We start from the raw sequence: 14,234 nt of genomic DNA on the forward strand, positions 1-14,234 counted from the left end.
AAGTAAAAAATATTAGCCCATAAATAATTTTTTCTAAAGGCCAAGAAACTTTCTTAGTTATTTGGAGTTTATGTAAAATTTTTGCTCAATTTACCTACTAAGTATGGAATGTGCTGAAAAGAAGGAAAATACATTATTTAGCCACAAATTAACCCCCTGGGGCTAATGAATGTTTAATTCATCCCTGTACTTCTGCTCTTTTCCCCAGGGATGAACTAGTCCAAACACTGTGTGGTCAGCATTATAAAAAGAAATGCCTTGAAAAGTACTCTGTCCCATGGGGAAAAAATTACATAAATGCTTTATTTTTAAACTCATCATACTTAAACATGATCTTAGTTAAAATAAACTCATGTTTTTATTGTCATCAGGTAATGCATTATAAATCTCAGGTAAACCTTTGACTTAAACTAATAGGGGAGGCAAGTAAGCTCATTAAATACACACACACACACACACACACACACACACGCACTTTTTTTTTCTTGCATTTTTACTTTGATCACAAAGGCATCCCATTTGCCTGTGACATTTTTTGGAGCTTGACCATGTTTTTCCCCAGTCAGCACTTCTTATTCAATGTATTTAATGGGAACTATATTTATTTCTGACTTCAACGGATTGTAATGAGTGCACTAGTAGGATTTCCATCTGTGAGGAGTATCATGACTGTCATAACATGTTCCTATAAAACCACACCCATAAAGTAACATCCACTTAATTAAAAAAAAAAGAGAGAGAGAGAGGGAGAGAGAGATTTAAAGCAAGCTTTTTTTTTCCAGTTCATTCTGAGAAAGAAAACAAAACACTATAGTTTTTTTTAATGGGCATTTAAACAGAAATTTTTTTATAAGGACCTTAGGGTATTTGTAATGTGCTCAGCTGAAAAACAAAACAAAACAGAGGAGCAAAACATTAAAGCCAGGATTGTCCCCTCAGATTTGTCCTTGTTTCTGTCATACGTGCCGCATTATTGCAGCAAAGTTACTTTAATGCAGACAACAAATGCCCAGGCTTCTAGAGTAATACTTGTTTCAATGAAATATTTACCATGTTGGAATGGATGATTCAGATCTTGCTTCCATTCTCTGAATGAATTAAATGTTATAGGCCTCAGGAAATGTTATTTTTGCCTGTTGGGGTAGTCAGACTTGGGAGTCCTACCTCCCTGCAACCTGGGTGGGGCAGCAATCAGGTATTAGCCTCAACCCCCCACCCACTTTTTTTCAAGGAGTGTGGAGGGAGGAAGAGGGAACAGAAACAGAAGAGTTCTTGTCACCAGATGGATAGCAGGATTTGGGTTCTGTTTACACGCCATTGGATTGTTCCATCAAATGTGAGTTCTGTTTTCTTTTATTTTCCTAGTGACAGAGCAGCAAGATACTATTATTACTGGCACCTGAGAAAACAAGTTCTTCATTCTCAGTGTGTGCTCCGAGAAGAGGCCTATTTCCTGCTGGCAGCCTTTGCCCTGCAGGCTGATCTTGGGAACTTCAAAAGGAATAAGCACTATGGAAAATACTTTGAGCCGGAGGCTTACTTCCCATCTTGGGTAGGCACTGTTTTCAAGTTATAAAGTGTTTTCTCTAGCACATTTCTAGTTCATTATGCTGCTACTCAGGTTGCTTCAAGAAATGGGAACACAGATGTTTGTGGCCAGTAAAACCCTTCGTGATGCCCAGATAGAAGTTTAACACTTAAGAGCATTGTACACATGATCTCTTGATATATTTGATCTGCTCCTTCCAGTTAAAGGGGAAGAGGATTTCTGTCCATCCTAAATGTGGTGGAACTTGGAACTTACCAGCCTTCTTTTGGCAGTTGCTTGGTCTTTACTTTCTTATTTACTCTTAACTCAAGCATAGTTTTCCTCCCTTTGAAGAGAGAAAAACATTACACTTTGAAAAGTAACATCATTCACAGCTTTTCTTATGTTGAGAAAACAAATTAAGTAGTCACTTTGCCCTGACCGCCATCTCCTCCACTCTTGAGAGAGGAACCACGCCTTTACGTCAGCGGGCAAATTTAGGTTATTCGAACTGTCTCAACTGTCCTTTCTCCGCCCAACCCTGCCCATGTCTGTTCCCACCCTTCCTCCAGGCCTCTGTTGAAAATCTGATTTTTTTACCTTATTTCCCAGATACACTCCTCAACACAATTCCATCTGCTTTCTGTCCCCGACGCTCCCCTCTACTCCTCATGCTGTCCCTATGGTCGCCAGTGACCTTTAAGTTGCCAAATTCTGTGGACACTTTCCACTTCTTTTCTCGGCTGCATTTGACATAGAACCACTCTCATTTGGAGATCTCCTCCAAATGAATGCTTTTTTTTTTTTTTAACAACCACCTATATGCCAGTAGCTCCCAAATCTGTTTCTCTCCTCTGTGTCCATGAGACAGCTGTTTACCCATAGGCACCTCAAACTCAAAATGTCCCGAGTCAACTTCATCTTTCTCCCACCTGATTTCATGTATTCCTGCCTCTGTGTCCCTAATGTCAGCTAGTAGCACTGCCATCCACCCAGTCACCCAGAAACTTGAGTCTCCTGCAGAGCTCTCCCCATCACCCTTCTTTCTCCCTGCCCTGCCCAAACCAACCGGAACAACCTAGAACATAAAATACTTGATTACCCGTCACCAGCTTAAGAAATCAAATTCTCTTGAAGTTTCCTTGTGGTAGACTTCCTGAATGTTTGTCGTGTGCCCTCCCCAGCGTCCTTGCTCCCGTCCCCCAGGTTCCAGCTCTCATCAGCACTCAGCAGCACTGCTGAGGCGGCTTGTTGTCTTTGCCTCTGTCTTTAGAGCTTGCGGATGAGTGGATTTTGCTCCTGATTTAAATCTTCAGGGGCTTCCCTCTCACCTACAGAGTGAAAGCCAGGCTCCCACACATAACCGAGGAATTTTCCAGGATCTGATCTCTGCCAGCCTTTCCAGCTTCCTTTCAGGTTGTCCTGCACCTTGAATTTTATGCTCTAACAACATCCAACAATCCCTATGTCTCCAAACGCCCTGTGGTATTTTGCACCTCTGGCCTTTCTTCCTGAAGTTCCCTTAGCCAACAGAACCCCTCTCCCTGTTTGACCTGGCCAACTCCTGTTCATTCTCCAAGACTCTGCTCAGATGTATTTCCTTCTGGGCAGACTGGCTAGGTACCCAGTGCCCCTCCTCTGGGCTCTAGAAGTCCCCGCTATGCATAGTGTTTTACATCTTATTTTCTGTTTATCTTTTGCCTCCAGTGAACTGTTTATTAGTATATTCTAAAGGACAGGCTTAAACTACATACACCTTTTCTGTTTCTTCAGCACTTCACATTGAGGTGCTCAATATAAATTTTTGTGAACTGACTGCCAGCATGTCAGTTGTTAAAGAGAAACCACAAAAGGTATCAAGCTTTTACATATCAGTGTCTGTGGAACCCAAATTAGCCTATGTTTACATCCGGTAAGTTGTCATCACGTACTTGCTGAATCTCCGTCTTTTAAATCAGATCTTCCCAGTCAGTGCGCCATAGCTTCCAGAGCACTGAGATACAAGTTTCTTCAACCTTTGGGATCACCAAAGCCACTTACTTCAGTGCCCTTGCAAATATTATTTTCTGTGTGTTCTTTGAGCCGAGAAAAGTTAACAAATACTAATTTAGGTGATCTCCATGTAAGAGGAGTCCGAAAGAAAAATCTGTACCTTGAGTTCTCAGCAATATTAAATAGCCAGCAATCTATCATGTTTAAACAATAGGAAGAAACAAAATGTCAATATCTATAAAAACATTTAAAACTAAAAATTCTTTAATTATTTTTTATTCTGATGATTTTAAGCACTACTCTTTTTGCTCTCTTTGCATAATCCTTTCCATGTTTTATAATCCTTATGAAATCGGCTAAGATTTTTTTTTCAATTTTTTAAATATTTTTATTTATTTTTGAGACAGAGAGAGACAGAGCATCAGCAGGGGAGGGGCAGAGAGAGAAGGAGACACAGAATCCAAAGCAGGCTTCAGGCTCTGAGCCATCAGCACAAAGCCTGACATGGGGCTCGAACTCACAGACTATGAGATCATCACCTGAGCTGAAGTTGGACGCTTAACCAACTGAGCCACCCAGGCGCCCCTCGGCTAAGATTTTTAACTAATCTTAGCCTGCAGCTGCTGGATACTATATGTTTTGGGCATTGAAAGGCCCAGGCTACCGTCCGTTGAAAAACTAAGCCATAGTGAATTGCAATGAATGTTTGAATGAAATTGTTTCCTCACAAATACTCAAATAGAATGTTCACATCAGCCTTTTATGCAAAAACCAAAAATGTTTCAGAGAATTCCTCCCAGTCCCCTGCCTTCTTTGGATTAACATTTAGAACCTCCCACTCTGTGGCTGTAATTTTAGAAGAGTTAAGTAGGATCCAGAACCTGAAGATGTGTTGACAGTAGATGTATTTCATAGTACCAATAATTTTGCAAGTATAAACAGTGATGTGTACAAAATTTTGCAAGTTTGCATGTTTTTTTTTCTTGGTGAGTTTAAAGCCAAGAGAACATATTTTTCTCATTTCTTGTGATTTTTCTTCTCAGATATACAGCTAAATTGACTTTGGAGCTTCTGGTACTAGCTGATTCAGCCTAGTAACATAACAGATGGTGAAAACAGAATACAAGTGGGAAATTTCCTGGTGGAAATTAGCCAGTTTCCATGACCTATGTTAGGTCCTTGTCCTTTCATCATTTGGGGGACAAGGGTAGGACTCCCATCACTCCAACAGATGTGGCAGTGCATACCCATTGTATTCCAACAGGTTGTTTCCAAGAGAGGGAAGGACTACATCCTGAAGCACATTCCAAACATGCACAAAGATCAGTTTGCGCTGACAGCTTCCGAGGCTCATCTTAAATACATCAAAGAGGCCGTCCGACTGGATGATGTTGCCGTTCATTACTACAGATTGTATAAGGTACAAAACTGCAGTCAGCCTGCAGCTTTTGGTTGTTGTTGTGAAATGTTTGTTTATTTTTGAGAGAGAGTGAGTGGGGGAAGGGCAGAGAGGGAGGACAGAGGATCCAAAGCAGGCTCTGCGCTGACAGCAAAGAGCCTAATGTGGGGCTTGAACTCATTAAAGAGCTGTGAGATCATGACCTAAGCCCAAGTCAGAGACTTAACCCACTGAGCCACCCAGGCACCCAAGTCTGCAGCTTCTGAAGACAAAATACCTTCATGATTTAAAGAAGCTTTTATTAAAAGTTGTCATTTCATTTTTTAGTGGGCTTTTTTGCTTTTTTTTTTTTTTTAAAAAGGATTCATGTGAACTGTTTCTCATGGTAGTTCAGTCTTCGAGTTAATGATGCTTTTCCTCAGGCCTGGGAGCATGATAGAGTCCCTTTATAATGGTTCTAATACTGAGATGCCAAGTGGCTTCAAATCATGAGTCTGGCTTTTCAGTGACTATGAAATAGTTATTTTTCTCCTTTCCAAATCTGCATCTCTGCCTTGGGGACTAACATTTGCAACTTTTTTGATCAGTAATTTTTAAAGTTCCTCTAAGTGAAGCCGTACCTGCACTGTATCCATTAATTAGAAGAACGGCCACAACAGCTAGTGTTTACTGAGTATTGTTTTTATGGGGCACGCTTTATTTTCTTTTTTAAATCCTCACAGTTCTATAAAATAGAAGCTGTAATATTCATTGTACAGATGAGGAAACAGACCAAAGACCACAAAACTAGCAAGGGGCAGAGCCAGGATTCAACCCAGGTCTACTTGACTAAAGGAATTCATGGATAAAAATAGTGCCCAGCACATGTTAAGAATGATGTTAAGTTGTTACCATTATCATTGTTATTAATGTGCTTCTTATTACTACTATACCCTTTGTGGTAAGTTTAGCCTAACTAGACCATTGGAGACTAGGGTGTAGTTTGGATATGTTACTGGATGATCTTCTTGGCTGGTTCAGAAAACTTAATTAGGTACCAAAGAATGGTATTTTTTTTATTTTCTCACTTCTGTGCCCAAGAGATGAAATTGTTAATGTCCTGTCATCCTTGAGAGGCATAATTGAGTTCTATAAGATCTCTTTGGCCAAATTCCTGAAGGATGGAGTTGTTTGTTTCCTTGAGAGATTTCATTTGTGACACCTCAGTTTATATGAGAAAATGCAAATAAGTGGCATTTGACAATCAGTTTATATTTTAAAATGTACAGGAAATATGAATGGTGTATAAGAAGGAGTGAGTATAGCTTTAGAGTCAGATATCAGAAACCCTGCATCACCACTGTTATGGGATCCTAGGCAAATAGAACTATAATTCTGGACCATCTATTAAGTGGGAATGGTTCAATACATCTCACAAGGTTGGGAAAATTCTATGATGTAATGAATCTGAAATAACCAGGTGGAATGTCTGGTACATTAATCAGTGCTCAATAAATATCAAGTGCTTCTCATTTGATAGGGAAACATAGTATTTTAAAGAATCCTGTTAGGAATTTATCTTTTGCTTAAAAGATTTATCTTTTATTTGCTTACGATGTGGTACTTCTACATGGCATAGAAAATGACTCTTTTGGGACACCTGGGTGGCTCAGTCCGTTAAGTGTTGGATTTTGGCTCAGGTCATGATCTCACAGGCCATGAGTTCGAGCCCCGCATCAGGCTCTGTGCTGACAGCTCAGAGCCTGGAGCCTGTTTCGTATTCTGTCTCCCTCTGTCTCCCCTCCCCCACTTGTGCTCTGTCTCTCTCTCTCTCTCTCTCTCAAAAGATCAATAAATGTTAAAAAATTTTAAAAAAAGAAAATGACTTTCTTATCTTCTTAAAGCAAGATAATTAATAATAATGAAACTGAATGAAGTGGGGAAATGGATATTGTTACCTCATGGGCGGAGTTTTCATTCTTTAGAGAAATAAAGTGGCAGCCATTAAAACTGCTCGTAAAGTGGAAATAAGGTAGACAGAGGACAGGAAACATTCTGGGGGGAAAAACTTCTGTGTCCCTCTCCCAGTAGTACATGCCTTGTGCCTGCACAGCCAGCATTTTTATGAGCACAATCTTATTTCAGGAAGCAATCAGAGTAGCCTTGAAGAGGAAATTGACCTAAACTCACAGTGATAGATTGATTTCTCCTGCTGTATGTGCCTTTCTTGATGTAAAAACATAGTAGTTGGAGAAAACAGTCCAAATAGTGAAAATAGGCCATATCTTGTCTTTACTATACCAGATGAGGATGCATTTTCTAAAAATATTTCTTCCCATATTCTTGGGAACGCTGGCACTAAACATACTCATTTATTTTTATTGAGGAATTTCATAATGAAAATATTTTAGTTACTTTGTGATTTTATTTATCTTCTATTTTGAACTTCATACCTTATATCCCATTATTACATATGAGCACTCCAAAGATGTGGTCAAATTTCAGAGTACATTTAAAATTCAGAGAACATTTCAGGGTTTTTTTTCCCCTACACTCATTGTAGTTGATTTTTTATAGTTTAGCTGGTAGAATGTATATCATATTGGCAAGTGACAATTGAACTTTTTAGAAATAAGTATTTTCTTTCCAAACAAACTGAATATAAAGCTTTTACAGTTTTTTATCCTCATGGGATGACAGTCTTAAATATGTAGGCGTGCCTCTGATTTTGGCTTCAGAGGCAGGAGAGTTACATAGTTTGAAACCTATAAAATCGAATGCATCTCAGAATATATCTATGATATTAGATTCAAGATTCTGACATCTGGGAAAAGGAAGAGAACTAATAAATAAATAAGCAGCAAAAATAGTATTGTTTACTAGAGTTTTCAGCGATGGCGGTCTTTAGAATATTGTCAGATATGAAAGTGTATATAATATAGTAAAAACACTAATCCTTTGAAATCTCAGTGGTTTAAAAAGTAGAATATATCCTTGCTCATGTGTATGTGCTCATGATTTTCTTAAAGCTTATGGTAAGCTAAGGATACAAAAAGATGAACAAAGTTATTTAAATTTTGTTTTTAATGTTTATTCTTGAGAGAGAGACAGAGCCTGATGTGGGGCTCGAACTCAGGAGCTGTGAGATCATGACCTGAGCTGAAGTCGGATCCTTAATGGACTGAGCCACCCAGATGCCCCTGAATGAAGTTATTTTAAATCAAAAATTTTCTAATCGTATTTCTCCTTCTGTTTTTTCCCTTTGGTGTTTAATTGTCCATTGTACAAAAAAAACCCACTACTGTTTCATATGATTTTATTTCTATAGGATAAAAGGGAAATTGAAGCTTCTCTGATGCTTGGACTGACCATGCGGGGAATACAGATTTTTCAGGTCAGTAAACGAGAAATGACTGTCAAGTGGCATCCACCATGTCTCATGTTGACAGTGTACCTGTGTGGTCCTTGGACAGGTGCACTGGTTCATTTCTGGCCATCGACTGGCCATTACTTCCTATTTGTCTAGTACAAATAGGGATGATGTAGGATAAATGAAGTGATACAGTCCAAACCTTGACAGTAATAAGTCCTCTAGAATAAAAAGTAATAAGCCCAAGATTGGCTCAGGTTCATCACTAACAGATCATTAACGTCCAAACATTTTTCTTTGTGTGTTACTGATTTTAAATATCCTGATTATAATGCTCCTCTGGAGCGTTACAACTGTGTAAAGAAAAAAAATGACATCTTAATACAGTGGCAGACCACTGTATTTTAATTTTCATTACACTTTTCCGATACAGCCTGTCCCCTGTCCCTGTCATGCTTTTGCAGGTGGGATGGTATTATACCACAGCCATCAACAAGAAAGAGAGAATCCCTCTTTCTGTGAGACCAGGGAGAATATAAGAATCTCTTATCTTGATGTAGGCACAATATCCAATTAGGAAAGTCTGAGTGCCTTATCTCTCCAATGCCTGAGTCTTTTTGGATTTTTTATTTAAATTTATGGATAGGCTCAAAGGGAAAAGGTTGCCTTGAAAGGCCAGTTAATGCAGTCACTCAGGAACCCAAAGCTACAGAATTGTCTCACTAATCTTTTAATTACTGTCTGAACATCTCCAAAGAGAGTTGAGGACCTCTTTCAGATTTTAATTACTGTATTTTAGTTTTCTGGGAGAGAAGTTAGAGCCATTTTAAAGTGTCTGGCAGTTTCCTCAGTAACTCTGTATGCATTAAAATTTTTTTCCACAGAATTTAGATGAAGAGAAACAATTACTTTATGATTTCCCCTGGACAAATGTTGGAAAGTTGGTATTTGTGGTAAGTTTAAAGTAACTGACTAAAGAAAAATTGCTCAGTTGTTTGTTTTTGTGGATTTTTGTTGTTCCCTGTTTTGTTTTTAAAAATAATGCTGTGACAGGCACAAAAGCTGATATTTTTTTTTAAAAAGTTGAAAATGAAGACAACTCACTTTCTTACATTCTTACGTATGTGCTCTGTTCGTTGCCACTCATAGGTCATGAATCTAAAATTAAGGAATTTTACAGCAAAAGAAATTATTTATTTAATTTGTGAGTCTGGTCCCCACCGTGCTATCCTAAGTTATTCTAGTTGCAGAAGAAATGTAGTGGGGGAATGTGCAAGATGACTTCAGCAAAGAGAATGATTTTCAAAAGCCTACATCAGAGGGATCAGAAAACGGAAAGCCATAATCACAGGATAAATTACTCTTGGCGTGGGGGTAGGCCAGTTCTTTTGGAAGTCACTTCTTTTGAGCAAAGAATAAAGAGTGATATAAAAAGATGTTTCTATTAATATCTAACTCTTTGAAACTCATCATTATAAAGAAAGGTCTACAATTCTTAACAGGAAAAAAATGGTGTTATTTTTAGAATATTGAGAATAGTATCCTCTTTTTTGTTATAAGAGCAAATTCATGATTTTTCCCAGCTGTTTCTCTACTTTGCCGGCTCTATCCGGTTTGGGGCAGGGTTCAAAGAATTACAGTTAATAACATGTATATCTGGTGGTCATTAAAATCCATATTTTTTTCTTTGTTCAGAAATTGTTGGAAAAAAATACACAAAGGAGGAAGATAAGGATTTGTACACATACACAAATAAAGAAGATGGCCTATATAAATAAAGGGCTGTATTGCCAAAGAGCATTTGGGTTCTGACTCCATACTGCCCTGTGAAGTCAAAGACCTGTTCCTGACTTTACATTATTTTAATTACTTGGGCCCAGTTCAATCTGATTTCACTTCACTCATACATCAAATGGGGCCCTACCTGCTTCCTCCCCACTTGCTCTCTCTCATTTAGGCCCTTTGTGAAAGGATCTGAGCTGTATGAAAATGAGCAAATTATTAGCCCATTACCCCATTACCCCAAATTGAGTAGACATAAAATACTTTTATGAAATTGAGTGTCTTAAGGGTCCTGGACACAGTGGTTCCTGAATCTAGTTTTGCATCGGTCTCATCTGAGGAGTTGGTTTAAGATAAAGATTTCTGGGCCTCATCCTCCTCCCCTAAGAGAGTTTTGATTCAGAGGGTGTGGGTTGAGGACCAGGCATCTATTTTAATGAACTTCCCAGATGATTCTTCTCACAGCCAGCCCAGTCCTGCCCCAGTCGTGTGACCTTGAGCAAGTTACTTAACCTCTGTGCATTGGTTTCTTTGTTCCCAAATGGAGATAATTGGTCCTCCCCCATAGACTGATTCTGAGGATTAAATGAGTCAATACCTGCCTAGTGCTCATTCAGTGTCAGTTATTACTATTCGAGCATTGGAATCCACTGGTGGTTCCTTTAAAATGAAAAATCAAGAGGTGAAAAATCCATTCCCAACCGAGATACACAGAGCCATATTGTTTTTTATTGACTTTAAGTGTGTGGTTAGAAGGTGCCTCTCTCTGCTTTACTTCTCCCTTCTGGCTGAGAATCATTATGTCCGCAGTATTCCTTATGCAATCCTGCTGCCCTGTTCATTCATAGGAAAGGTGAAGGAATTGATAATTCCATTTCTGGGGCATCTGGATGGCTCCGTTGGTTAAGCTCTTGATTTCAGCTCAGGTCACATGATCTCACAGTTTTGTAAGGTCCAGCCCCAGGCCAGGCTTTGTGCTGACAGTGCAGAGCCTGCTTGCTTGGGTTTCTTTCTCGCATTCTCTGCCCCTCCCTAGCTCAGAAACGTGTGTGCTCTCTCTCTCTCAAAATAAATAAACTTACAGTTTTCCATAACTGTAAAAAACTGCCAAACTCTCACCCTCAGCTTATGTTAATGAACTTTATGTTAATGATCCCAAACTTAAACAATGAGATTCCTGGTATCTCTGATAGAAATACTTAACGGTACTTATATCTCTTCCTTTCTCTTTCCTGTCTCATCCCTTGAGCTGTCCCTCTAGCTTCCACCTATCCCCTCCCACCCCCCCCCACCCTTTTTTAAATAAACCATACACCCAGTGTGGGGCTTGAACTTAACAATCCTGAGATCACGAATTTCATGTTCTACCAACTGAGCTAGCCAGGTGCCCCCCACCCAGCCTCCCTCTTTTATCCAGCTGAAGAAGTTTTCCATATTTTCTTAACCCTAAAAAGGTATTTATAGTGTTTGCTCTTACAACTCCTCATTTATTTCCTCCTCAGAGTTTATCACAAACTATAGTGATTTTATATATTTATGTTTATTTGCCATCTCTCCCACCAGAATGTATTTCTGTGAAGGTAGCGACCTCGTCTGTCCTATTCACTGTTATTTTCTTGGTGACTAGCACAGTGTTTGGTACCTAGTGTTTCACAAATATTTGAATACATCACGCTTCTAGAATGTCATCTTGTTTGCTGAATTAGGGTGTTGGAATTGCATTTGAAGATGCTTTCATGATGAGCCCTTCTCTTCTCCATTGTATAAATGGCCTGACTAGCCAGAGAAACCAAAGATAATTCCTCCACCGTCATACCCAGTCGGTGTCGACCGGATGACCCCGGCTAGACACTTCCCTGAGTTTTTGGTAATCCTTGTCCTGGGACATTTTTGAAAAGGAAAACAGCAATTTATCTCTCGCTGAATTTTGAATGCAGCTTTATACATCTGTTTTTGAATCTGCACTTCTCCTTACTAAAGAGAAAATGAAGGGGACCTTGGCAAATTAGAGACTTACCTTCCAAAAGCTGACTCGTGCTTTTGCTCCACAGGGTAAGAAATTTGAGATTTTGCCAGATGGCTTGCCCTCCGCCAGGAAGCTCATCTACTACACAGGGTGCCCCATGCGCTCCCGACACCTCCTCCAGCTCCTGAGTAACAGCCACCGCCTCTACATGAATCTGCAGCCTGTCTTGCGCCACATCCGGAAGCTGGAGGAGAACGAAGGTATGGCAGAGTGTTGGGGGGGAGAAGCACACACGGTGCCTTGGCCGCCTCTGGCCCCTTAGTCTGTAGTTGCCATCAGTTGGGGCTTTAGACCCCTGCAAAATGGGATTCGAGGGCTGACCCTCTCCAGATTCAGGGCCGTGTTCCGCCTCACATCTCACCACTGTCCCAGCACCTGTCCCAAATATCTGAGGTCATCCCTATCATTTAGCTATCCCCGAGTACAGTCTCTTTAACGTTTCCCCACATTTGCTTTGAAAATCCTTGCAAAAAGCCACCACATGAAGATGCAGGGCAAGATTTATCTGCGACTCCGAGCACCTTGGAATCTGGAATTTTTTCCAGTGCAATTACTCCTTAGATTAAAGGTGGGAGACAGAAATGTCTCCAGTCTCTCTTATTGACTGCTGAGAGGACCCCAGGTCTGGGTCAACAGGAATGACAAAGGAGAAAGAAGTTTTCTTCTTTTTTTTTAATGCTTATTTATTTTGAGAGAGAGAGGGAGAATGGGGGAGAGGCAGAAGGTGAAGGAGAGAGAGAGAATCCCAATCAGTTTCCACGCTGACAGCACAGAGCCCAACGCGGTTCTCAACCCCACAAACTGTGAGATCATGACCTGACCTGAAACAAGAGTCCGACGCTTAACCAACTGAGCCACCTAAGCGTCCTGAAAGAAGTTTCCATTTGAGGATTATATCAGCCAGTCCTGTGGGGGCTTTGCTGAGATACATTTGGGGCCCCTGAAAAGGAGAATGAGTCACGGTAAGGAAGAGGAAGGCAGGGATTGGGGCCTCTCAGAGCAGGCTTCAACTCTACTGGTTAGCCCTTCATCTTAAGTCATGGCACCCAGGGTTATTCCATTTAACACATACGAACTTCTGATCCCCCAAAATGCTACTGTGCTCATTTGCCTATTTCTTTAAAAAAAATTTTTTTTCCTTAATGTTTATTTACTTTTGACAGAGAGATAGAGTATGAGTGGGGAGATGGCAGAGAGAGAGACAGAATGAGAAGCAGGCTCCAGGCTCTGAGCCACCCAGGCGCCCCTGCCTATTTCAATGTCTTCCATTTGTTTTGTAGATTCCCATTGTGGTAGTTCTTATAATTCAATTGGATTAGATTTAGGATATCTGCATGAACATTTGGATGCAGATTCATATCCTTAGGTCCGTGTCTGAAACAGATTTCGACCTCTCAGACCCCAGCTTTCTCACAGAAACACAAATACTTGTCCTCTTAAGAAAAAACCTGAAAGAAGCTTGCACATCTAATCAATTTCTCTCAAAACCTATCTCTCTAACTAAATGAGACCCAGTTTGGGGATGCCACTGCATCTTAAGTAGCCATTAGAACATGAATCATTTTGCACGGTCTGCCACCAAACTGCTTTCTTGTCTTTGGAGAGAACTGGTGTATAACCACCAGGTGTATGGGCTTCCTTTGCTGCCAGGCTGCCCCTTCTTCCCCACGATGACTCATTGCGATAAGAAGCACCTCTCTCCAATGCTGACATGATTATTAGGAGGACTCGAGATGGGACAGAAGCGCCAAGGGAACTTGTAAGAATAGGCGACTTATGTGCAGAGCCCATCATGTGCCAAATGGGTCACATTCCTAAATGGCCAGCTTATAGCGCCTTGAGAAGTTTCTTTATTTCATCAGCTTTGCCAGCATTTTAGCAGATTCTTGCTTAGATGACCGTAAGGGGAGCCCTTTAGAGCCTGAATGAATTCCAGAACCCCTATAGGTTCTCAGGTAAAATGACAAAGAATTTTCAGTTCTTAGAGGGCAGGGTTTTGTCTGTTACTGCACCTAGTAGTATCAAGTGCATTTGGGGGCTTATGCGATTAGGGCAATGAAGGAATGATAAAGGTGTGGATTGTATTTGTTATTTGGGTAAATGTAGATAGAGTTGGGCGGATATCTCTTTTTTTTCTTCTAAAGAAAACATACTTCTT

General features: G+C 40.2%; 1 protein-coding gene across 7 annotated transcripts in view; it reads left to right on the plus strand.

Moving 5' to 3' along the window:
• FRMD6 (FERM domain containing 6) overlaps nt 1-14,234 on the plus strand; it is a 240,031-nt gene that overhangs the window by 212,232 nt on the left and 13,565 nt on the right. For all 7 annotated transcript variants that reach the window (XM_019451819.2, XM_019451823.2, XM_019451818.2 and 4 more), the window contains 5 exons: nt 1,366-1,552; nt 4,785-4,940; nt 8,227-8,292; nt 9,153-9,221; nt 12,102-12,276. In XM_019451819.2, the coding sequence (XP_019307364.2) occupies nt 1,366-1,552; nt 4,785-4,940; nt 8,227-8,292; nt 9,153-9,221; nt 12,102-12,276 (653 nt within the window). The remainder of the gene's footprint in view (nt 1-1,365; nt 1,553-4,784; nt 4,941-8,226; nt 8,293-9,152; nt 9,222-12,101; nt 12,277-14,234) is intronic.

Source organism: Panthera pardus, unplaced genomic scaffold (genome assembly GCF_024362965.1).
Source record: "Panthera pardus isolate Hobbes unplaced genomic scaffold, ASM2436296v1 HiC_scaffold_24, whole genome shotgun sequence".
NCBI classification, from domain to species: domain Eukaryota; kingdom Metazoa; phylum Chordata; class Mammalia; order Carnivora; family Felidae; genus Panthera; species Panthera pardus.